Below are 26,329 nucleotides of genomic sequence, written 5' to 3'. Positions count from 1 at the left end.
GGTTCCCCCCCCAAACAAATGGTGCTTGAAAAACTGAATAGTGTATGTTCAGAAAGAAAGAAAAATGAACTTTAGCCCTTATTTTACACCACTTCAATATAAAAAATAACTCAAAAATTAACTTAGACCTAAATTTAAGAGCTAAAAACTATACAACACATGTGAAAAAAATCTGAGACCATAGATCAAGGGAAAATTTCCTGAGATCTAAAAAGTCCAGGCCACAAAAGCCAAAAATGATAAATTAAATTTCACTGAAAGTAAACTTGTTCTTTCAAAGACATTTTATAAGGAAATGAGAAGATAAATCACCGACTAGAAGAAAATATTTGCAAAACATTTATCTCATAAAGGACTTGTACCCAGAATATATGAAGAACTCAACAACTCAATGACAAAATAAAATCCAATGAAAAAGTGGGCAGCATTCTTGGACATTTCACCAAAGATATATGTATGGCCAATAAGGAATAAAAAGATAAATCAATTATTATTATCAGAGAAATGCAAATGAAAACCCCAGTAAGATGCCACAATGAACCCCCACCAAAGTAACTAAAATTTAAAAGACTGACAATAGTAAATGTCTGTGAGTGTGTAAAGCAACTGAAACTCACATACTACATTACTGATGGGAATGGAAAAAGGACAGTTACTATGGAAAACAGTTTGACGTTTCTTTTGAAGTTAAAATATACTTTACCAAATGCCTTACCAACTCAACCCTAAAGTACTTTTGCTGAGAGAAATAAAAACACATGACCACATGAAGACAGATACACAAATGTTTACAGCAGCATTATTCATAAATGCCAAAAACTGGCAACACTCAAATGTGTATCAACTGATGATGAAACATATTATGGCATACACATACAATGAACAGCCAGTCTACTACTCAACAATGAAAGCAGACTGATACATGCAACAACATGGATGAATCTCAAAAGCATTATAGTAAGTGAGAGAAGAGTAACACAAATGGTTACAACTGTATGATTCTATTTATTATGATGTTATAAAAAAAGACAAAACTCTAGGAACAGAAAACAGATCAAGGGCTGCCAGGGACTAGGGGGACGGAGGGAAGGGCTGACTGCAAAGTGGTCTAAGAGAACATTTTGTGGTGATAAGACTTTTTTCTTTATCTTGATGTGGTAGTGATTACAGACTGTTTACTTGTCGACTCTTAACAACTGTACATCTTAAAAGTGTGCATTTACTATATGTAAATTGTATCTCAGTAAACCTAGTTTTTACAAATGCAATTCACACATTTTTAAAGAAAAAGTAAAAGGATGTTTTTGATGTATCAACTAAAGATTCCAAATCATTTGTCCTTATGCCAGGAAAAATACTTGAAATATACAACTTAATCTCAAAAAATGGAGAACTGCCCTGGCTGGTGTGGCTCAGTAGATTGAGCACCAGCCTGCAAACCAGTTGCTGGTTCAATTCCTTGTCAGGGCACATGCCTGGGTTGCCCACCAAGTCCCTGGCTGGGGGCACGTAAAGGGAACTGATCAAAGTTTCTCTTGGACATCGATTGTTTCTGTCCCTCTCTTCCTTCCTTCCCCCATTTCTAAAAGTAAAATAAAAACTTTAAAAAAAGAGAACTCAGAACAAATCTCCAGGTTTTAGGTAATTCCCAATTGTCCTAGGACCAAGAAACTCTAATGACATTTTATCAAGGGCACAAACCACACTAGAAACTGTCCATAGACTATAAAAAGCTCACCTCGTTTTCATACTGGATTTCTAACATGGCCCTTGAGCTGCCAAGATCCTGCATCACAGACTCAGCTTGTTTCAGCAGCTCCTCTCTGTTCACAGTACGCTACAAAGTAAAGTACAAAAGTGAGGAAATGAAGTCCACGGTGCACATTAATAAACAGGCTGCATTTCTTGAAGTGCAAAAAAAAAATTAAATAAAAAAGTTGTTAAAAATTATTTCTTTTAAAAAGCACACCTTGTGAAAGGTTAAGTAGTAGCTGCATTGCTACAAACATTGACAGCATCCTGGCATACATGAAGAAAAGCTAGATGTAAGTGCAATTATCGAACTCATGACAAGTTCAGAAAATTCAAGGAGGAAGAAGAATTTCTGACTTTCCCAAAGGTTTTCAAAGCAATTCAGGGCTGCAGCTTCATGGAATCTCCCTGGGTACAATTATAGGTAAATGATGAAGAAATAGGAATGGTGGTGACAAGTGAGCTCGCAACCTGCTGGCTCTGATCTATAGAGATCCTACAAGCACTACTGCAAACATCTGAGATGCACAGGAATGAGAAAGGTCTGGATAGATCTCCAATTTCTACCAACCCCATTGTTTATGGAATCCTAATGACATAGATCAAGGTAGCAAGGTTTTGGTTTTTTTTTTTTTTAAAGCATAATGGTTTTACTTTTATTTTGCTTCTCATTCCCTCCACTACTTTTTTCTGTCACTACTAATGACTCTTATGGAACTTATGGAAAAGAGGTTTTGAGAAGACAGACCTGAATAAGGATCTTGAGCAAGAAACAGGCAGAACAGGAAGTTGTAAATTAAAGGCAGTACAGTGGCAGAAGTGCAGGACTGGGTCGCAGATGGAAATGGCTTAGAGTTGTATGTTTCAGGGCTACAAATGTGGAGCCTAGATTGTAAGCATGGGAAGATGATGTCAGCAACACAAGGGCTAACTGATCTGTAAGTCATGAAATACATCAAGGATTTGTTTCAAGTCTCTTCTAATTAGAGTTATTAGCTGAGGGAATGAAGTAGATCTGATTAATTCCACCTACTGCGTAAGGGATCAATTATGAAAGGGAGGCTTTAGCTTGAGTAACTAAATTAGAAAGGAAGGCTCCGTAAGAAAAGACAAGGTTTTTCCTGGCACAAGTTATGAAAACAAGAAGATAAAAAGAACTACAGAAATTATTTATGAAATTGGGAAAAAGAACTCTACAGAATGAAGAAGCATCACAGATAGCTAAGTTCCAAGAGACTGGTGAAAAAATATAGCTAAAAGATGACACACACACAAAAAAAAGATCAGCAAAGAGATGACTGTAACTAAGGCCTCTGAGCCACTAGGCGTAATTAGATGCGTCACACTTTTAGTTTTCCCATAATTTTAGAAAAGCTCAGTTTGATTCATCTTTAAAATTTTGGGGGAGAAACTTACTTTTTTTCTATCCAATCTAGGTGCAACTCTGCTATCTTGAGAATCAGACTGGTTGATTTCTGGGTTGGTATCAAGTAATCTTTGCATTGCTCGGTCCCGATCAAATGCAGTTACATAAAAAAGCATTTGCCGGGTATCAAAGGGGAAGAAAAACGGGCTGTAAAAAGATGTGATATGTTTATTATCTAAATTAGAATCAGAAACCATAAAAAATCCTAAATTTGAAACAACTTTTGATACGATACAGATTATAAATATAACCAACAAAAAGGTCTAGGCAAACTAATTTTGAAGCATCTTCATAATTCTTACACAAAATTTATAATTGATAAGTAATAATGTAGCCTTTCACTGTGAAATCTGAAATTTAACCATTAAAATTCTACATGTGAAATCAGGTCTATCCAAGATCATCTATAATCTACCCAAAGACTTTTAGGAAGTATGACAGGACTGGCGAAAGTTAAATTTTAAAATCTGATCACCACTACACAGGGCTACCAACCCACCCGATTCCATAGATTCACAAGTCCTGGCTTTACTGGTTCATGATTTTCCTCTTAGCTTTGGCATTTCTAAGTCATTCAGAGATAAAAAAGGCAGCTGCTGTTTTTCAAAGAACAAGCCCTGCAGTAACTAACATAGTTTCTACTACCTCTTCATGTATGATTTTGGTAGTTCTTGACACAGAGCTGCCAAGAGCACTTCCTGTGAGGACCTGAATGTTCATTATTTGTTTGTCTCCAATACAGGTAGCCATGTGGGCATGTGGCTGGTGTGACTAAAAACTCAATTTCTAATTTTATTTAATTTTAATAAATCTGGTTGTAAATAGCTACATGTGGCTAGTGGCTACTGAATTTATCAGTGCAGTTCTACAGTCTCCAAGAATATATACCTCTGGACCCAATCAGTCTCACAGAAATACTCAACTCCACTTCTGGAATCTGATTTTATTGTGGCAGAGGATTTGAATCTCCTCTGTCAAATATCCTTGTATACTTTCCTATTTCATATAGACAGATATATACAATCAAATGGATCTAGCACTGGCCCCAGCTTGCCTAGTCTGTTTGGATGCTAAAGCTATACTGTTAAGCAAGCTGTGATCAAATATGACAATGTTACAAAACACATTTAAATAGGTTCACTAAACACTATGTTTTTGTAACAAAATATTAAAGACCAACAAAATGATAATACTCCCCCCAAAGCCACCATTACAGAAGTCACAGTCTTACCAGGTTTTTCCTAGTTCAGTGAGCCAGGTTGGGATGTTTCCTGTCATGATTACTAAAGGGTCTTGAAGCTGTCTATTGGCTTTTGCTGTCAACTTACTGTTATTAAATTCACTAGTTGGAATAATCTCCTTGCACATTGCATTCTGCAAAATGTTAAAAAAAATTCCACATGTAGTAAAACATTAGGACTATGTTCACTATTTCTGTATCACCAAATATACAGAGAAAGTGCCTAGATTTCACCTGGTTTCCAAAATACAGTATAAAGCTTCTCATTAGTGTGACCTAACCCAAATGACAATTTCTACAATGCATAGCTGTAACACCCCAACTCCCATATGCCACAGGTACTGGGCTCAATCACTAATGTGGGAGTTAATGATTCATGCAAGGTCAATGTCTTTATTCTTAACTACGTTTTATAAATATCAAAGATCACATTCAACTGATCACATTCAAAGATCACATTCACCCAGTTCTTTATATACACCTTAACTTAGATAAATGAACTCTGGGTTAAATATACCTAAAGAATTTTAACTATAATAAAATTATGTTCAATTTTATGCTGTAACTTAAAAAACCAAATTTATAGCTAGAGAGTATTTTACAAGTCTGCCAAGAGAATGAATCCAAAAACTAGGCCAGGAAGAAAAGTGGAGAAGTTCCCTCTGATGAGTACATTATACTTCACTGGGCCAGGATACCTTCATTTAACTGAGTCACTGTTTCTGTTTCTAGTAGAACAACAAGAAATTCATAAAAACCACTAGACAGAAACCATGAAATAACATGAAATGAATAACACATCACGGAAAACCTCAACATTACTCACATCATACAAGTAATACCAGTATCGACTGATGGCATGTAAAACTCTTAAAAGAAGAATCACATCTAATGATGGGTCTTCAAAAGTTATATTTTCAGGTGGCATGGGTATGAGGTAAACTTCTAAAGGATTTGATACTGATGGGCACACTCCATCTAGAAGTCAAAAGATCAAAGTTACATGTTGGCCAAAGCTAGAAATGCCAAGCCAGTGGAGCCAGTGTCAACTTATCATGCCTAAAACAGTACATAGAAGTTGTTAAGATTTAATGCTTAATATCTTATTAGAGTATTGATAGCCTGAACATTTCTTTTTACCTTATACCTAACTCATCCAGGCTTATGAAATGTATATCCCTCCCATACCCAAATAAACATTATAAAGGAGAACAACGGACTCATTTGCATTTCTCCTTTATACCAGAAATAACAGCTAACGACAAAACAGCCAAGAGGAATAAAAACAAAATGTTTAAATTTAAATTTACTGTTATAGACATTTCCTGTGTATTTTATGCCACCTTAAAACAGCCATATAAAACAGACAAATATTCCCAAATTTTAAATCTGATAAAAGAGATTTGGTTATTTAACCTAAGACTTAGGACAGGATAGACGTGGATAATTTCCAAGTGGGAGTTGTGACTCCTTTGTTCTTAGATTTTACCAAGTAGTAGCATAAAAATAAAAATGTGAGAGATTGAAACTGTTGCCATTTACTTTACTTTTACTGAGCAAAGGAATTAAAAATCTCAACACTACCAACTGTATAAAAGAAAGGGCAATTTTTAACAACAAAAACATAGAAACAAACATTTCAAAATAAAGACCCTTTTAAAAAGAACAAACTTGGCTTATGAGAAAAAAATTGCTACAATGCCCTTCTTTCTGTGGGCCAGAGAAAATTTCAGCAACTGACACCAGCATTTGAAAATCCCTGAGAGGGACCGCCCCCATGGAATGATAATACAGACAAATGCTAAGGCACTGCATTACTACCATGATATACAAAAGAGAAGAAGGAGACCAGCAAAATTAGACTAGAAGAAAATACTGCCAAGAAAAAAAAAGTCATGTGGGAGATACTATTACACTCTTTGGTCATTACCTGGCAATTTTTTTTATTTCTTCTGCGTTATTAGATTATGCTACCATAATGAACGGCAATAAAAATTAAGGGCCAACCTGCCAATGACCAGTCTCTTCTTTAGTGAATGTGTTGTGTTAATGAATTTTAGCCTTCATATAAACATGGATTCTTCACAAAAAGAATGAGTTATTTCCAATTTTCTTTCCAAACTTAATTTTGCAGATACTTAATTTTTCATTTTCTAGGCGTTAAAGTCAATGGTTCAATTAAAAGCAGCCCAATGTTAGTAGTTATTTCTTTCTCCAAATTTTACTCAAAGATTATACTACCAGATATATGTAACTCACTCCTTTAAAGCCATAAAGACAGGAAGTTACCAGCCCACAGGAATCAGTTTTCCCCTTCATGTATCAACTTACCGTGCCATAACTCATCATGCTTTTTTGCATTTCTGGGAGAAGTTTTTGTTGGAGCTGTTTGGGCTCTTCCTCTTTTACCACCAACGCAATCTTTATTACTTTCTTCATCCTCTCTCACAGGTTTGTACCTAAAGTTACAGGAGTGTAGGTAAACCAAAAGCAGATTTTAAAACTGCAGATTATTCAATCGTGCCAAAGTGCAAACCACAGACATCAGAGCGTTAATGCTCGAGATCTATCCTCTCTCTCCCTACTTACAGATTCAGAAAATTACCAATGGCACTGCTTCCTAGAAGAGAACACATCCTGGGAGGGACCACCAGGGACACTAGAGGGGTGGCTCTGAGAAGATAGGTCTCTTTTAATACAAGCAAACAAGGCAGGAAGTTGCATCCAAAAGCCTCTGAGGACTCAGTGATGCCAAAATTCCTAATACCTAAAGACACGACATCTTATAAAGGTGTTTTTGTCTTATTTGAAGACCTGAAATGACCCCTGGCTGGTGTGGCTCAGTGGATTGAGCACTGTCCTGGAAACCGAAAGGTTGCTGGTTCAATGCCCAGTCAGGGCACAGGCCTTAGTTGTGGGCCGAGCCCGCTGTACTGGGGTGAGGGGCAACCACACACTGATGTTTCTCTCCCTCTCTTTCTCCCTCCCTTCCTCTCTCTCTAAAAATAAATGATAAAACCTTTAAAAAAAGAAAAAAGACTCGAAATGAATCTAGAAAAGTATATATAAACAGTAATTATAACTGAGAATGTTTTCGACTCGCAGACTTAATGAAGAAAAAGCAACATGTACACACATGCATACTCACACACAAGATAAAATATTTGAAGTGGCTTTTAATAATGAAATGCAGGATTTAGGGTCACCTCTCCTTGTGCAAGTCAGCCATTGATATACATTCCAAAATACATGAATGGTGTCCAAGTTGGTGAAAAACAAAACAAAACCATTTTGAGACTTACCATATTGTATGAGTCTTCGTCCAAATACCAGCTCTTCCTAGAGGATTGCTCTCATCATCCGTGGATTCCCTTTCATCTTCAGCCTGTATACTGAACTGCCGCACTGCCTGATACACAGTCATGTTATACGGTAGCAAATGTTCTCCGATGTAAAATTGCAGCCTGTGTCTTACATTTCCTGAATTTAAGAACTGAGCAGCCTGAATAGAGCAAAACAGAATCTATTTAAGCTATAGGCCCTGTAAACATACATGACAACAAGGTAAGAACAGTACCTTACCAGAGACTCATCTATTTCCTCATCGGATCCATCATCATCACTGTCTTCATCATCTTCTCTTACTCTTCCATAACCTAAGAACCCAAGAAGGCTGGTAAACTCTTAGCAAATTTTACATGACAAAGAAAAGCCATATATACTGTTTAACATAGTCTTAGAAAAACACTTTGACCTACAAAGCACAAAGAGATAAGACAAGCATCAAATACAAAATATAATTTCCACTACACAAGAAAAATTAACTCATCACCCAAGTAAGCACTCAACCCCTACGACGTTATTCTAGATATTACACATAAACTACGTGACGGGAACACAAGTTCCCATAAAACCTGGTTAAAACCTGATGCTAGGTTTTAACAGCAACAGCAATAAACAGGAAAATAATTCACACTCCTTAATATAATTCCATCCCAACTGTGCATACAAACACACAACACAGATGATGACGAGTACCTCTAACTACAAGGTATCTCTCGATAGCTTGCACCAAAGCCAAGGGGTCAATCTTGACAGGTCCACCCTTCCACTGCTTCACATTTGCACAATCTGGATGTCTCTGTAACTGGCATTTTAACTGGTGTGTGTTGAAAAATTTTAAAGCCTGTGATCCTCTGTTAAGAGAAAAGCTCAAGATAATTTGTGAAAAAAAGTTATTCTACTATTTTTAAAATCAACATAAATTCAAATAAAAGCAAGATAATACAAACTCTATTTTTCTTAAGACACAAAGTAAGCACTTCCCAGCAATTCAATTAATTTAGTAAAAGTTACTGCAAAATAACAAAATAATCTCTATTATAATATTACTTTAAAAATTATTATTGGTACACAAATTATAAGTTTTAGGTTATAAACTTTGCTATGTTCTTTTGAATAAAGCAGGTTAATAGCTACACTGATCTAAATCTAGTAGGGTATTTAACTGCTCATTTCAGAGCAGTGCTGACAAGAAGAGTAAGACACAGACAAGCTTAACATATGGTTCTCTATAACGCTCCATACAACATGTAAACAGGGGTATAGGAAAGAATATCCCATTATATTGATATATACATACGTAAACATTCCTATTAATATAAATTTGGATCAAAATTAATAGCTTCTTAGTTTTGTCAGCATAACTGAGTTATGTCCCCTTATTTTATAAAATACTCCAGTACGGTATAATGACCAAAATTGAATACCACAGTCTACATTAAATTTCAAAGTAGAAAAAAACCTAGTCCACACTGATCACTTTATCTACTCAATGATTTGTATATATTGTTTTAATTCAACCAAAATTTTGAATGTTTAAAAAACACACCAGATTGTGTATTTTAAAACCAAATTAATTTTAAAAACTACTATAACTTCTTATTTTCCAGGCCTCTGGTCAAAATATTCTACAAAGCTTACAACTTTATATAAAACACAACAATTAACTCTTACAATAAATTTGCTCTATTAACGCCTCACAAGTCCTATAAAACTACTGTTACTATTGAAAAAAAAGAAAGTTTTATAAAACAGCAAAACTTCAAAATAAACTCTTGTTAAAACCCAAAACGAGTTACAAGCACTTGAATACACATGAAATCACATTACTGCACAGCATGTACATTTTTCATTTTCCATACCCACAAAATTCTTGAAGAAAAGCTTTATAAAGTATGTCAATTCAAGGAAAATATCACAAGCTGCCAAGTGTCACTGGGTTTCTTCAGTCATTATAAAGGTTTTGCAGGTAGATGGAGATGTTACCAGACCTCTTTTGCCACTTGAGCGCAACAAGATTAATTAAGCGCAGTCCAAGGGCAAGAGCAAACTCAGGCAATGATCCTTACCTGCCTCCTGTCCCATTTCCACTGGGGAAGTCATGCACTTTGACTGGAAACTGTTCCATCTGGCTGAGGCAGTTGTTCATCTTGTGAACTAATGCCAACAAAGGTGCATTACCCACTGGTTCCACTCTTCCAATGGGCTCTTCTCCAGGAAGCTAAAGTTATAAATAAACCAATAGGTTAAACAGGCCCTCTTGAAAATGAAACACTCCTCAACAAGAAATTTTAATAGGCAGTTTTACAAGAGGAAATTATCTATTCTATCTTTTTGATGAATTTATTGGAACAATGTTTCCAAATAAATTGTTTCAATAAAGACATTCCCCTGTACAGGTCAATAATCCCTTATTTCTAAGTCCAAAGGCTCAAAAACATAGCTCATTTGGTGGCAAAACCTGACTCAGACAGACATGAGGCCATGTAGTTTTTATTTACCTTTATTTAGTAGAAATATCTGTACATTTTATTGCAAAAATATTCAATGTGTGTGGAGTGATATTTAGAACCTACTGAGGATTATCAGGTAATATATGGTTTATGTATTATGTTCAAAACTTGTGAAACCCATAAAGCTCCAAGGAATTTCAGGTAAAAGATGACACATATATACTCTTAAGTATAAGAAACTACTATATCCAATATTGCTACCCATCTAATGCCTCTCTAATAAATAACTGTGATCCGGGTAGCCCAACAAATTAAAATAATATAAGCAATACTCAAATGTCCACAGACCCTGGAAAGTAATGGTGAAGTAATTTCACTAACATACAGGTGAGTTACCCTTGGCCCTACTCCACAGATGGGTCAGGGAGCCATTCCCTTGAGGGGGCTCGTCTCAATGTAGTGTAAAATCAAGTGTCTAGGAGTAGTTATTCTCCTGCTTTCAGTCACTAAAGGCAAAGAAAGCGGAACTACTCGGAATTCAGGCCTTGTAATCCACACTGTAAACGTGATTAAGTACTTTTGAATGGAATTGTTAGTACAGACGGTCCCCAAATTAAGATGGTTTGGTTTGACTTAACATTTTTTGAACTTTACAATGGTGCAAGAGTGATACGCATTCAGTAGAAACCATGCTTTGAATTTTGATCTTTTCCCAGAGTAGCAACAGGTGGTATTCTCTCTCATGATACTGGGCAGTGACAACCAACCGTGGCTCATAGCTCCATCATGGGGCTCAACACTGTATCTGGCACAGTATACTATATTGCCAGTGTTTTGGGGATATTGTGTTCTGAACACATTTAAGGTAGGCTAGGCCCAGCTATGATGTTCAGTAGGTGAAGCTATGATGTGTTAAATAAGGTTTTTTTTAAAAAGATTTTTATTTATTTATTTATTTATTTTTAGAGAGGGGGGAGAAAGAGAGGAAGAGAAACATCAATGTGTGGTTGCCTCTTGAGCACCCCCCTGGCCCACAACCCAGGCATGTGCTCTGACTGGGAATTGAACCAGCTACCCTTTGGTTCCCAGGCCAGCACTCGATCCACTGAGCCATACTAGCCAGGGCTAGTATGACTCAAGAGATTTTCATTTTTGACTCAAGAGATTTTCAACTTAAAATGTAACCCCATTTTTATTGGAATGTAACCCCATTCTAAGTCAAGATTCATCTGCTATGTTTTTATACAAGGTGAAAATATGTGTGTCCACTCTATTTTAATGGTTATAGCTACACTATGTCTACTGTCTTCACACACACACACACACACACACACACACACACACGGTTGTCTTGAAGAAAAAACAAAGACTCAGGACACACTGACCACAGAAACTTGGGCATTGGAGTCATTAAATTGCCATTTTTGTTTTACTGCTTACTTTATATAAAAAAGGCCAAGGAATCCAACTGTGTATAAGCAAGCTAGAAACTTGACTCAGTATCTTCACCAAAACTTACTGGAAATTACTACTGGGATAAAAAGCTACACATTAGTGAATAATTCTTATAAGATACACACAAGTATTATTATGTAACTTACTGGAGAAGAAAAAAATACATGAAGAAATCTCTTCAGTCTGATATCTCTGGTCACAGCATCCTTTTCGCTTTTAGAAGTCAAATACAGCAACAGCTGCTTCACAAATCCACTATGTTGGATTTCAAATGATGAAACATCTGACTCTGAGACTATGCTACGGATTTCTACAAGGCACTCAGCTCCACCATCCACCTGAAGGGTTAGGAACAGCATTTCTATATTAATTTCAACAGCCCTTACTGAATGCACAACTTACATTCCACCAAATGACACTGAATGCATTTGCAATACATTTTTTACAAAGGGAGGGGGGCATGGTGTATTCTTGGTAGATCCCTGGAAAATACAATCTTAAACACACATTCACAAAATGTTAAGTATTTCATAACAAAAAAAAACCCGTGTTCATACTAACATAAAGAAAAATCTTCACAATTTGAAGAAATAAAGAGTTATAGTATCAGAATGAAAAGATAAAAGAATATAAGATACAGCTTCAAATTAATACATTTAAAATCTAAATGAACTGGACAATTACTTGAAAAACATACTACTCAAATTGCTCAAAGTACATCAAAAGTGTAAAAAGATGAAGAATCAGATGAAATGTAAAAGGCTTAATAAGCCTCCACCCTCTCCTACCCAACTACTATTAGAACCCAGGTAAAGAATGCTTAAGGAAGGTCCTATCAACTCTAATACCTGTAGCTAAAGAGGACTTCAGTAATGTGTGCTCAAAATGTGTGCTTGAGAGACATTTCTGAAGTCTTTTCATTTGTTAAGAAATATGGAATGTTAAGGAAAGAAAGTCAAAGGTGAGATTTCTAGTACATTACATAATGAAATAATGAAGCACGAAAGTCAAGGGACAGGTTAAAGAAATGTCAGCGCTAAAATTATATAACCTGGCTAATAAAATCTACCTATAAGGGTTAAATCTGTAGAAAGCTGCATCCAGCAAGATGGACAGTGCCAGAAGATACTTTGAAAGGGCCAGAAAGATGCACTGGATGTGATACCTGGAGGTTGAGTTGTTCAGTTGCAGCACAAAGTCTCTGAAGGACATTCAGTGCAGGGTTGCTTCCATCCATGTTCTCAGAACTGAAGTAACGCTCAACAAATTTATGTGCCTGCTCCTTAATCCAACCTTTAATTTTTTCTCTGCAAAAAAGAAAAAGCAGATATTAAAATCTCAGTGTAAATAGAAAGGATTTCAGTTATAACTTCTTATCAAAGGCAAATAACTGCTACATATAAAATCTTTTGGGGCCAATGTTTCTACACTAATAAATTCAGACTCAAAATTAACCAAATTAAGTTTCAGTTTGAAAATGGGATAAGATGTACCTAGAGAAATGCATATGTGCTTAAAATACATCTCAGGTCATTGCATGAAAGGTAAACAAAAGTTCTAACTTCTTGGTACTTTACAAAGAAGCAGTTTCCTGGGCATTCAGCTAAAGGTGATTTTAAATGACTGCTTTCTAAGGTACAGACATATCAGCATTATCCTTGTGCTCCCTGGAGAGCTGAAAGTAAGAACTATAGACCAGAAACAAGTACCTGTTACGTGCATGATTAACTACAACCGAAACCTGGCTATCTAAAATACAAACACAGATAGCTTCCGAAATATATTTGCTGTTATTTTTACTTACTGAAATTCAGAAAACCCAGCAACCAACCAACCAAACAAAAAAAGCCTTTTTCCCCCCAATGACATTTGGTATTTTTAACTTCCTTATCCTATTACAGATGAAGTAATCTTTGTTGGTATGCTATATCCAGAGCCAAAAAACATATCTCAAGGAATTTCGAGAAATAATTCTTAAAAGCTATAAACTGATGAAAAACAGGTTAGCTGGTAGTTTTCTAAGTTCCTAAAAAGAAAAGTCTCTACTCTAAAATCCTTAGGTTCCATTGTAAAGGGGAGAGGAATGGTATCACAAAAGGGTGTGTATGTGTGCAAGCATGAAAATGTCCATTTTCCATATCTAGAACATAACTGAGAAATAGTGTCTATGGGGAATGTAATTTGTTTGGGTTTGAACATACACGACTTCCAGCAGCTAGATGTCAAATGGAGTTTTAAGATACTAAGACTGGAACTCTAGACAAGCCCAGACACAGGGTTTACATTTTGAGAATCTGTCCTGGCTAGATAGCTCAGTTGGTTGGAGATTCATTCTGTACACTAAAAGATTGTAGGTTAGATCCCTTGTTGGGGCGTTATAAGAAACAACTGATCAATGTTTCTCTCTCACATCATTTTTTCCCTCTCTCTCTAAAAAAATCAATGAAAACATACTTGGGTGAGGATTGAAAAAAAAATCCAGAATCTATTACATCCTTGAACTTTGCTACTCTGAGCATACACTACAGAGGTCTATGTCTGAGTTTTATCTCCATACAATAAATGCAGTATCTTCTAATCTAAGGATAGAATATAGACAGATCTTCCCCACTTCACCTATTATTGGATATGGTGTCCTTTGAGGCAGCCCTGGCAAGGCCACTAACTCCCGCAGTTCGTGTTGGTTCAATGCTGCTGTTGGACTGTGCACTTAACCTTCCCCAGGTTTTTGGATTCAAGCTTGCCAGGAAAGAAGATTTAGGTGACTGAGTAGTAGTGGGGCTTTTAGCTATGAAAAGAGAGAATGACAGTTAAATCACTTTAGAATAATTGATAAAAACCAACTGAATTTTAAGATTCCCATTAATTAGCCAAAAGAACTGGATATTCAGGAGACTTCAAACTATCAGCAGTTTCAATGAAGTAGTTATTTTTAACTGCTATTATTTCCCCTTTACCTCCCTACCCAAGAAATTACCTTGATTGTCTACTTTGTCATCATCTCTTGGAGGTGAATACTTTGGCCTTCTTGGCCCTCGTTTTGGCAGTCGTTTTCTCTTTAGAACATCACTTAATCGACTATCACATGGGAAAATATGGGATAAGTTTAGCAATTACCACGATTTACTATCATCATTCATTGAAAAGCAAGCTAAAATGGCAGAAACAGGGAGTTATAAAAATTGCCATAACAGGTTATCTTTCATTTATGATTACTTAATGCCAATTGTGCCTGTCATGTTCTAGAGGTATACAGACCCATAAAATGATTAGTTCAGAAAATAGATAGCTGTATGACTAAACTACTAAAAATAAAATCAAATAGAATATCCAATTAATTCTGTATTAAAATGTAGTACATAAAGAAAAAGTACATAAAACAAGTATACAATGTGAAGAATTAGTACTAAAAAGAACTATGCAATCACAAACTAGAAAAATATGTTAAATCTGAGTACTATGTATCTTCCCTAACCTAAATGACAAGTATGTGACACTGTTAATATTATCAAAATATTTTCCAATATTACCCAAAGTGATTGATTTCACGATGTGCAATGAAAATAACATTCTAAATGAATGCATTTACAAATATATTAGGAATTAAAAAAATAACAAAATTACCTATAAACAAATCTATCAAGAATGCAAATAACATATTTTGAATTAGAATATAGTAAAAAGATAGCCCTGGCTGGCGTAGCTCAGTGGATTGAGCATGGGTTGTGAACCAAAGCATTGCAGGTTCAATTCCCAGTCAGGGCACATGCCTGGGTAGCAGGCCACGGCCCCCAGCAACTGCACATTGATGTTTCTCTCTCTTTCTCCCTCCCTTCCCTCTCTAAAAATAAACAAATAAAGTCTTTAAAAAATAATTTAAAAAAGAGAAAAACATAAAAAAAGATCAGGATTTAAAAAAAAATACTTCCTTTGTCTAAAATGTATTGCATCTCACCAAATACCTATGATATTACAGGTACTATGCCTGTACTAAATGGTAAAACCCTGCACAACTTAAGGTTTACTGCAGCAGCTAAAGGGAGGGAGTGGGGCCGGGAGGGAAGCAGAGGGGCAGGGCAAGGCTGCGAGGGAGAATGGAAGACAATTACAACTTGAGAAGAGGGAAGGTGGAGGGTCCCCAGTATTCTCCAGGTCCAAGCTCCTTCAACTGGGCCTATAGCATGGGTACCACGTAAACTCAGCAGCTTTCCAAAGTATCAGCAACTGTGTCAGAAGTCCCAGTCTGTGCCCCAGGTCCCAGAATTGCGATAATTTATATTTAAGCTAAGGTAGACAACTACCACCAGGTGGCACCCAAAGCAGTCTGATTCACAGGACAATGTTACCCTGCAGTTTAAAAGATTAAATTTTTAGACCCCACTTATTATGTATTTATTATAAAAATTGCCATAACAGGTTATCTTTCATTTATGATTACTTAATGCCAATTGTGCCTGTCATGTTCTAGAGGTATACAGACCCATAAAATGATTAGTTCAGAAAATAGATAGCAAGATCCACTTCTCAGCTTAAAAGGATTAAAAAGGACTATTGTACCCTGAATAGTATGAATTTCAGAACTTAGGTTCATCATGTACCATTCATATAGCAATTATACTAAGTTTCTAACATCAAAGAAACAAAAACACTTTCACAGTGTGATTCATTTCTACATAAAATGAAAACCAATATGAGGATTTGGTAATGTTCTCAGTAGCACAGTACAAAAAAAAGATTAAAAACAGATAAAGAGGTGGAAACAGAAAATTGTCTTTAATTAAGAACTCCCATTATCCCTTATTAAGAGCAAAGTCCTTAGTTTGCCAATGAAAGATAGATGGGAAATTAGGGGCTTTTCCCTTTATATTCTAAAAATTCTGATTTTTTAGTCAGCACATCAGTATCTGGATGTCTCAAAGCTGGTATGTATTCGATATGTAACACAGTAAATAATTCAAGATAATGGAATCAGAAATGAGCACTCAATTCCACATCTGTGAAATAGTTGTGCGACACCATACAAGTCATTTAACTTCTCTGAGCCTTAGTTCCTTTGTGTATCAATGGAAATGGACCACATTATCTCCTGTGGTTCCCAAACATGGCTCAATACAACAGGTTTGCAACAAGTGTTCACTTTTCTTCCCATTCCCATTAAACATCTAACAAAATACACACGAAAAAACGTAAAACGTGCACTCTAATATTTTATTCCCTGTGTTGAGCCTCAATCACCAGGGCAGAGTCAAAGGCAAAGAACACAGAAGCCACCACACAACTCCCACTTACCCTTGAGGGCTCAGATCTAAAGAATCATCTCTGCTGTGCTGCAAGCTGGGGGACCCCAAGTCAGCTGCAGCATTCGTGGCAGCCGTGGCTGTTCCACTGCTGACTGACGTCGTGGACCCCAAGGATCCTGACCCATTCGTACACGCCTTTGGTGGGCTGGTCAACAAAGACTCCGATTCTGCTAGGTGTTTTACTTGATGCATTACACCTATATAGTAATATGGATTAAAGCGAGTCAGTCTTAATCAGGACTCTACCTCCCCACCATTATTAAATCTCTTAATACTAACACTGATTTATAGGGAATGAATAGACAATATCTGGAAAAAGGGAAAAAATTTTAGGTGCCAGGATTTGCAACTTGACCAGTTAAAAAAGTATCAGGTAAATTAGAAATTTAACAGATATTTATATCAAATATCTCCTAATATTCAAAACCAAACTATAAGAAATTTAGTAGGGTCACAAGTGAAGTACTACTAGAAATACAAAATGCCCATTACAAAAACAATAATCAGTTACCAAACCACTGTGCACCTGTGGGGCCTGATCAGAAGAGGAAAAAAGAACTAAAACCACTAGTTAAATTCAAATGCTACAATGGGACAATATCTCAGTAACAATGATGACCTCCCCCCCAAAAAAAAACCGCACCAGCTATGGAAGGGTAGTTATTTTCACACCCTTGGAATTGTATAGGAGAGCTAAACAGTAACTTAGAAGGCAGGGGTTAATATCAAGGCTAGGATCATGCAAGTACTATACTTCAGGGATGGTCCAAAAACTATCTAATTGTATGCAATGATGTGGTTGTGAATGCGTCTAAGTGCATGCTCACACATTCACATTTTTCTGGGGAAGAGTCGAGTTTCCATTAGATTCTTTAAAAAAGACATCCAAATTATTTCAAACTTTAGGCCATCATTCTGCAATATTTGTGGCAATCATATGCTGGGCTGTGTGCTAGGTACTAAGGGTACAACCAATGGACACAAAAAAATGAACTCAGGGCACTAACTGACTAGCGGGAAAGACACAACTTTTAAGATAACACAAATAGTGAATTTCTCATGACTGGAAAAATACAGTGCTACAGAACATTAAGAACAGAAGGACCTAACAGAGGCAAAGTAAGGTCTTCAGAAATAAATGACAATGTAAGTGAAACCTCAAAGAACAGTAGACATAGCCAGACACACAGCATTAGAAACTAATCAAGATTCCTCCATATACTGCATAATGTAAATGCTATCGGGGAAGAAGCTTCAATATGATGGCACAAATGATTCTGTCAAAAAGTAAAACCAGACATATGGCCAAAATGGAGGTGTAGGTACACACACTTTGCCTCCTTGCACAACCAATAAAGGACAACAAATTTAAAAACAAAAAAATAACCAGAACTGCCAGAAAATCGAACTGTATGGAAATCCAACAATCAAGGAGTTAAAGCAGCAGCCTTCTTCCAGACCGGTAGGAGGGGCGGAGATGGGCAGCTGGGCACAGAGGACATGCAGCAAGGCCATGCTGGAGGATCAGGGGCTAGCAAGGTGGCTGCTGGCTGACTGGGTGTGGCAGGTGGCAGAGCAGACAGTCCCAGGTTTGTGTTCGGCTAAGCCAGAAGAACAACTGGGGAGCGAGGAAGACCTCTGAATGAAAACCCTGTGGGAGTTGAGGTGGCAAAAGAAAACTCTCAGCCTCACAGGAGAGTTAGTTGGAGAGACCCACAGGGTCTTGGAACGTACACAAAACCACCCACTCAGGAATCAGCAGCAGAAGGGCCTAATTTGCTTGTGGGTAGTGGGGAAAGTGACCGAAAACCGGCAGAGAATGGAGCAAGCGGAACTGTCCCCTCTTGGTCCTCCCGCCCCACATACAGCAAAGCAACATGGGTTGTCCTGCCCTGGTGAATACTTAAGGTTCTGCCCCTTACAATGTAACAGCTGTGCCGAGAGAAAGAAATATGGCCCAAATGAAAGAACAGATCAAAGCTACAGAAAAAATACAACTAAGTAATGAAGAGATAGCCAACATTTCAGATGCAGAGTTCAAAACACTGGTAATCAGGATGCTCACAGAAATGGTGAAATATGGCTGCAAAATGGAGGAAAAAGTAAAGGCTATGAAAAGTGAAATAAAGGAAAATGCACAGGGAACTAACAGTGATGGGAAGGAAGCCAGGACACAAATCCACAGTTTGGCCTAGAAGAAAGAAATGAACATTCAACCAGAACAGAAGGAAGAAACAAGAATTTAAAAAAATGAGGACAGGCTTAGGAACCTCTGGGACAACTTTAAATATTCCAACATCTGAATCAAAGGGGTGCCAGAAGGAGAAGAGGAAGTAATTGAAAACTTATTTGAAAACACAATGAAGAACTTCCCCAATCTGGCAAAGGAAATAGAAGCTTCCAGAAAGTCCAGGAAGCTCAGAGTCCCAAACAAGCTGGACCCAAGGAAGCACACACCAAGGCACATCATAATTAAATTACCCAAGATTAAAGATAAGCAGAGAATCTTAAAAGCAGCAAGAGAAAAGGAAACAGTTACCTACAAAGGAGCTGCTATAATACTATCGGCTGATTTCTCAAAAGAAACCTTGCAGGCAAGATGGCTGGAAAGAAGAATTCAAGGTCACGAAAGGCAAGGACCTATATCCAAGATTATGTTATCCAGCAAAACTCTCATTTAGAATGGAAGGACAGATAAAGTGCTTCCCAGGTAAGGTCAAGTTAAAGGAGTTCATCATCACCAAGCCCTTATTATATGAAGTGTTAAAGGGACTTATTTAAGAAAAAGAAGATAAAAAAACACACAAAAACATGAACAGTAAAATGACAACAAACTCACAATTCTTGACAACCGAACCTAAAAAAACAAAAACAAAAACAAACTAAACAAGTAGAACAGGAACAGATTCGCAGAAATGGAGAGCACAGGCAGGGGTATCAGTAGGGAGGAAGGGGGAAGGCAGAGAATGGGGAAAAAGGTACAGGGAATAAGAAACATAAATGGTAGGTACAAAATAGACAGGGGGAGGTTAAGAATAGTGTGGGAAATGGAGAAGCTAAAGAACTCATACGTATGACCCGTGGACATGAACTAAGGTGGGGAATGATGGTGGGGGTGGGGAGTACAGGGTGGAGGGGAATAAAAGGGAGAACAAAAAGGGACAACTGTAATAGCTGAATCAATAAAATATATTTTAAAAAGGAAAAAGAAAAAGTAAAAACAAAATCAATCTGGAAAAAAGACTGATTCTGACATGCTTCCAAATCAGAAAGATGGAACTGAAAATAAATCACAACAAAGTAACAATACCAAAACACAATACAGAATGCAAAAAAGAGTACACTAAGGCTAAAAACAAAAACACATGCCAAACGTTTACGTGAGCACAGAAAATGTCTATGTGTATATACACCTGATTTGTTAACCACAGTTGTTATGTCTGGGAAGTGAAGAGAGCCTGCCTTCTATTTCATGTAAGTATGTGGTGTTGGACTGTTTTGAAAACCCATTGTTATTTGAACAGAACTGGCAAAAAAAGGTGAAAACCTCTTCCCTTATGATTCAACGCTATTATAGTACCATATCTGTTGCATTCTCAAGAGGTAAAGAAATGTGAATCCAGCAAAAGAAAAGGTGGTCAAAAAATGGAAAACACACCATATGCAGAAAGAACTAAAACTGCTTGTAAGATAGAAGACAAAGCTAAAGATTGCTTGAGGGAAAAACACCGTTATTTCCTATATCCTCACAACACCAAAGTATCCTAAAAGACCAAAAGAGCCATCAAAAGATTCTACTGATTAGAAAAAAGTTTTAGAGCCCTGGCAGGTTTTAAACGAATAAAACACCTGAATGACTGATATAGCTTCATCTTTGAGGCCTTCAATGAAGAGAATGGAAAATTATGCCTCCTGGGCTGATTTCGACATTCAAATTCCTCAAATTAGAGGACTGGACTAATTGCATTCTGAAGATTCCAAGCCTTAAAATATTCCATAATCTACACAATGAAGTATAAAATAATCTTTACAATTGTTCTGATCTCACAGGATTAACTGAAAAATGACCTCAAGGAATCTTTCCCCGCAGCTGTAAATTATTAATTGAAAAAGAAAAGTCAGCCCTGGTTGGTGTGGCTTAGTGGATTGAGCACCAGCCTGTGAACCAAAGGGTCAGTGGTTTGATTCCCAGTCAGGACACATGCCTGAGTTGCAGGCCAGGTCCCCAGCTGGGGGTGCACGAGAGGCACCCACACATTGATGTTTCTCCCCCTCCCCTTCTCTATAAACAAACAAACAAACAAACAAACAAACAAACATCTTTAAAAAAAAAAGAAAAAGTCAACGATTGCTTCTGGTCCATAAACATTTACAGCACTGAAACTTACTAGTATTCATCAACTGACAGCAAATCTCACACAACAGTATTAGAAGATTTATAAAAGATACACTATACGTACAATACTTGAGCTATAACCCTGCAAATACCTTATATAAAAAGTAATGGTATAACTGTTGTTAAGACTATACTTCTATGGAAATACCAGTTAGACTAAAAGATTAATCATAAATGACATTACCTTCTCTTCTGAAGTAAACACTAAAAATATCCGGTAACTTCTGCATTAAGATTTCTGCCATCTGAAGGGCTCCAACTACTATCTTCAGGTCTTGGCTTGATAGCATGGAAGCAATGTGACTAAAAAAAGAAAGCATTTGTATATAAAACATCCATCTCAATTTGATTAATTATTTTGGTCAGACTACTTTAAATCGGAGAACAAAGTATTTTAATAGTGAAACTAGTCTACTAATACAAAAACTTTCCTTTTTATTGATTATGCTATTACAGTTGTCCCACTTCTTTCTCCCCTTTATTCCCCTCTGCCCCGCACCACCCCTCCCACCAGCCAAAACATTTCTTAAAAGCTCAACTTTTGTTTTTATCATTTATCAAAAGTGTATGTATAAAAAGACAAGAGGGGGCTCAAGATACTCTAAATAAACTGTTTTATACATTATTTTCTATTAAGATTTGTGAAATTACTTGCAGACACATGAATTTCTAAAATGTTTACATTATTTTTATGAACATACCTTGAAACAGCATGATTCTTCAGGACATCCTTCAGAAGTTCGGCATCAGCAAAATAAATTATCCTAAGAATTGCTCTAAGGCACTTATGTCTGACCGCAGGTCCTGCTGAGGAACTATACACTTCATAAAGAACACCAAATAATGTCTTAATAAAAGACTTAGCCAGTTCCGGATCCTCTTTCATAAGCTGTGCTCGAGCATCATCCTTCTTTAACTCTGAGTATCCACCTGTTATAAAACATGTATGATATTAAGTTACAGATTTCAGAAACGAACAACATACAGCATTCAACCGAATGTAACTTTTTTGAAATGCTGAAATATATTTGATTATAAAACAAATCAACCTATCTAATGTGATCAACGCCATATCTCTAATGAGATCTATGAAGATACCAAAGGGATCGTGAAGACAAAATTTAGTCAGCTAGAAAACCACTCACCATTATGACCAGCTAAATACAATTAAGGCACCACTACACTGTGCCTATCGTTTTATTAACATATTCTCAACAAAATACCGGGGATATTTCAGTATTAACCAGCTAAGCCACCAGTAAGAAAAAAAATGGAGTTCAAGAAATGGACAGTAAGTACTTAGTTAGCAGCTATGGAAAAGCAAGATGATCTGTCTTTTTGCTTGGAGGGAGAGTAAGGTGTAGATGAAAGGTAACTGATGAAAAGTTAAGCTCCAGACCAGAGATTGGCAAAGAATGATCCAAAGACCCTATCTGACCTACCACATATTTTGGTAAATAAAATTTTACTGAAACAAAAACGAACATTTGTTTACATACTGTATACACTCTTTTAGAGCTACAAGAACAGTGTTGTATACATGGACTATACAGCCTGCAAAACTTGGAATATTTATCTGGCCCCTTTCAGAAAAATGTTGCTGACCCCTGCACTCTAAGCTAGAGCTTCAAAAGTAATGCACTAAATCCCTGAGAGGAATAACTGTCAGACATCTGAGGGAAAAAAAAATCACCCTCACTGTTCATTAGTTAACAAGAGAGTTTTGTGTAAATGTATAAAACAAAAGGTTGGGGAAAACTAATCTGATGGGTGTGGATGGATTTAAAGGTAGAATAGAGACAACAGAATCATATTTAAAAAAAAAAAAAAAACCTGCACAGGCCAATTCTGGTTAGAGCACAAGACAGTACAAATCACGTACATAAAAAGTAAAAAGATCACAGGGAAAATATGGTTAAAAAATATTGGCTTATTTGTCAAGTAAAACCCACAATAAAAACAATAAATTAAATACTTAAGTTTAATAAAGATAGTGAAACAACAATTATTGCAAATATTATTCACATGACAATATACTACTACTTTTAACTCAAAAAGCACTTACTAGTGTTAGTATTGGCTAAAGGGTTAGGTTTTCTCTGAATGGCACGTGCTGTTCCCGTGTCCTCATTGATTTGCTGCATAGAATTAAAATCAATAGTATAAACTCGTCCCAGAGTGGACAAGCTTATCTCATCCTCACCGACCTGATGGGCTGCCTGAGAGCAAAGAGAGAGAAACCTTGAATATAACCATGGAGAAATTCATTAACTTAAGACACAGCAGGGACCCTCCATAAATGCTAACTTACACATTTATTTCATCAGGTTTTAGATGGTGAAGTAACAGAATATGGAATATTTAATAATGTGGATGTGACAAAACTCATTAATTAAATAAATCATTTTCAATTAAACACAAATATACACCACAGGTTCTATCAGGTCCCACAAGACATAAAAACAGGTAAAAATCTTGATGAAGGATCCAGTCATGTAGCATCACTGACATGAAGACAGCATTTGTATTAAGGATCTTAAGACATTGCTGATAGAAAAAAATTTATTATTCACAAGTCACAGTATCTAAGTTATATAGTTATTTATGCCATAAATTCTTAGCAGCCCACCAACATCGTCCTTTAAGCAAAATGATTCTGTAACATTATCCTTAGGTAAAGAAAAAAGAAACCTTTACATTTACACGATGCTCTAAGACTGTAAGGGATACAACGGGAACGAAGACAGTAACCCTACTCCCTAGGGGTTGCAGGAATCACACAGTGCATTTGTAAGAATGAGGCAGGCAGGCAGGCTGGTTCGCACTGTCTGCTTGACTTTAGCCAGCCTAAAGAAGTGACAAAGCACTCATTCTTCTAACAGTCCAAACTATGGAGCTCCTAGCTTGAATGGAAGATAGAACTCTTAGGAAAGACAAGATAAAAAGTTAACAGTGAAAATGCAATTATCAAAAAAATGCTAAAAAGAATGCTTTGAGTTAGAGAATATGACCTGCTTATACACTAAGGCTAACAATGCCTAAAAGATGAGTCCTGGTTACCCTCCTCATAAAGGCTGACTCTGAATTTAGATATTTTCATAAGAACTCCTGAATTTTTAATATTAGTCAGTGGTTTCAAAGTTTTTCAAAAATTCTTTTTTAGAAACTAAATGGTGGAAGACATCTATCTTTAAAGAATACCAGTTTAAGCGTGAAGTTCTAAACATTTAAAAACCAGTTGAAATTAAAAAATATACTGATACTAAAGATATGATGTATTGACAATAAATAAAGTATGGCATTTCCAATAATGCAGTAACCAACATTTCCGGAACTAGTGCAAAGTTTTAAAGTATTTTAATGCAAAATGTCATACTTCTATATTAAGTATGAAAATAAGAATAAAATCAAACACAAAACCTGACCAAAAAAACAAATCACTGTCATTATCTTGGTGTATTTCCTGTGTATTATTCCTTTTCTCTTATTTTGCTGAGTCCCAAATGAGTTACATACTTTTGAATATTCTCATTTATAATATCCCATTTTATAATATAAAAATTTATCCCATTAATAGATTATATGAGCTTATGCATGTATCACAATTTACTTAATAATTCACATATTTATTTTCACATATTTGCTCTTAAAAATATTGAGAAACAGCTATTTTTATGTAAATCTTTGCCTTTGAGAGATTCCTTTTGGATAGGAGATAGAAGGAACTTTTAAAAACATATGGGCTAACTCATCCAATGTTTCCTTTCAGAAACGAGGAAACTATGGAACAAAGAATTTAAATTACTTGCTCCAAGTCAATCAGGTAGTTAGCAGCAGAGGCAGGACTAGAACATCATGTTTTCTGACCTGAACAGAAATGAGGACCTTGTTCTCAGGAGACAAAATGAGAGAATCTTGAGTTAATTCAAAACTGAGCACGTTTAAGTACACATACCCACCCTCCCCAGCCCATCCCTACGCCCACTCTCCACCAAATAGGCACATTTAAACGGTACGAGGAAACTACTACCTCAATGATCCGGCTGTCAATCCTGTTATAAGGATGCCAAAGGCCCCGGTCGTCACGCCACTGCCATATCGCACCATCTGTGTTCTGAGCATTTCCCTTCTTCAGCATGGTATCAACGGCAAAAATGCCTTCTTTTGGTAAGCATGGCATAAGTTCACTAGAAAAAAAAAAGTGCAATGATTTTAATAAGTAGTTTCTCCATATATTAGTAAATGTCAAGTCTCTAAAGTAGAACACCCTCTTATAAAGCACAGTTATTATTATTATTATTAGCTCAATCTTTACCAAATCAGAGATGTCAGTTCATACAGTTCTTGAGGGCTGCGTGGAACAAGATCAATCTGTTCCTGACAGCTTCCATTGGAGGCACCACACAGGAGAAAGTGAAGTGTTTCTGCAATGTCTGTAAAACCAACAACAAAAAATAAAAGCGTATGAAACTAGTTATATTACCTACTTCATTTACTTTTTTATTTTTTATTAAATTTATTGGGGTTGTACTGGTTAATAAAATTATAAAGGTTTCAAATATAAAATTGTATAATGCATCATCAGTATATTGCATTATGTGTTCACCCACCTGAAGTCTAGTCTCCTGTCACCATTTATTCCCCAACCTTTACCTAACCCCACCCCCTTTCCCTCTGGTAATCACCACACTGTTGTCTATGTTTACGACTTTGGTTTGTTCGCCTTAATTCCTTCAACTGTTTCACCCAGGCCCCGCCGCCCCCCGCCGCCTCCTTACAGCTGGTCAGTCTGTTTGATGTACCTATAAGTCTGTTTAAATTTTATTTTGTTCATTAATTCATACCACCAACTTTATAAGGCAGTCCTGGCGGGGGGGATGATATTAGCATTATTTTCTTCTTCAGCAATATACTACAGAAATTAAAGTAAAAAACCTAAATAAGCTGTAATAAATACCTAAGGAA

General features: G+C 36.4%; 1 protein-coding gene across 17 annotated transcripts in view; it reads right to left on the bottom strand.

The window, feature by feature from the left end:
* The window catches only part of TRIP12 (thyroid hormone receptor interactor 12), a 139,861-nt gene that overhangs the window by 16,587 nt on the left and 96,945 nt on the right, over positions 1-26,329 (bottom strand). For 7 of the 17 annotated variants that reach the window (XM_045853306.1, XM_045853376.1, XM_045853291.1 and 4 more), the window contains 19 exons: positions 25,680-25,797; positions 25,392-25,551; positions 23,430-23,583; positions 22,066-22,294; positions 21,549-21,667; positions 16,958-17,165; positions 14,646-14,746; positions 14,285-14,456; positions 12,834-12,975; positions 11,815-12,006; positions 9,830-9,981; positions 8,457-8,629; positions 8,001-8,074; positions 7,721-7,920; positions 6,750-6,877; positions 5,245-5,396; positions 4,410-4,552; positions 3,169-3,325; positions 1,739-1,837 (listed from right to left, as the gene is read on the bottom strand). In XM_045853306.1, the coding sequence (XP_045709262.1) occupies positions 1,739-1,837; positions 3,169-3,325; positions 4,410-4,552; positions 5,245-5,396; positions 6,750-6,877; positions 7,721-7,920; positions 8,001-8,074; positions 8,457-8,629; positions 9,830-9,981; positions 11,815-12,006; positions 12,834-12,975; positions 14,285-14,456; positions 14,646-14,746; positions 16,958-17,165; positions 21,549-21,667; positions 22,066-22,294; positions 23,430-23,583; positions 25,392-25,551; positions 25,680-25,797 (2,873 nt within the window). The remainder of the gene's footprint in view (positions 1-1,738; positions 1,838-3,168; positions 3,326-4,409; positions 4,553-5,244; positions 5,397-6,749; positions 6,878-7,720; positions 7,921-8,000; positions 8,075-8,456; positions 8,630-9,829; positions 9,982-11,814; positions 12,007-12,833; positions 12,976-14,284; positions 14,457-14,645; positions 14,747-16,957; positions 17,166-21,548; positions 21,668-22,065; positions 22,295-23,429; positions 23,584-25,391; positions 25,552-25,679; positions 25,798-26,329) is intronic. The other 10 variants (XM_045853388.1, XM_045853352.1, XM_045853414.1 and 7 more) reach the window with 6 other exon arrangements.

This window comes from Phyllostomus hastatus, unplaced genomic scaffold (assembly GCF_019186645.2).
Source record: "Phyllostomus hastatus isolate PE091 unplaced genomic scaffold, TTU_PhHast_1.1 phas_contig_137, whole genome shotgun sequence".
NCBI lineage: Eukaryota > Metazoa > Chordata > Mammalia > Chiroptera > Phyllostomidae > Phyllostomus > Phyllostomus hastatus.
This window is presented reverse-complemented; position numbering and strand designations above follow the sequence as displayed.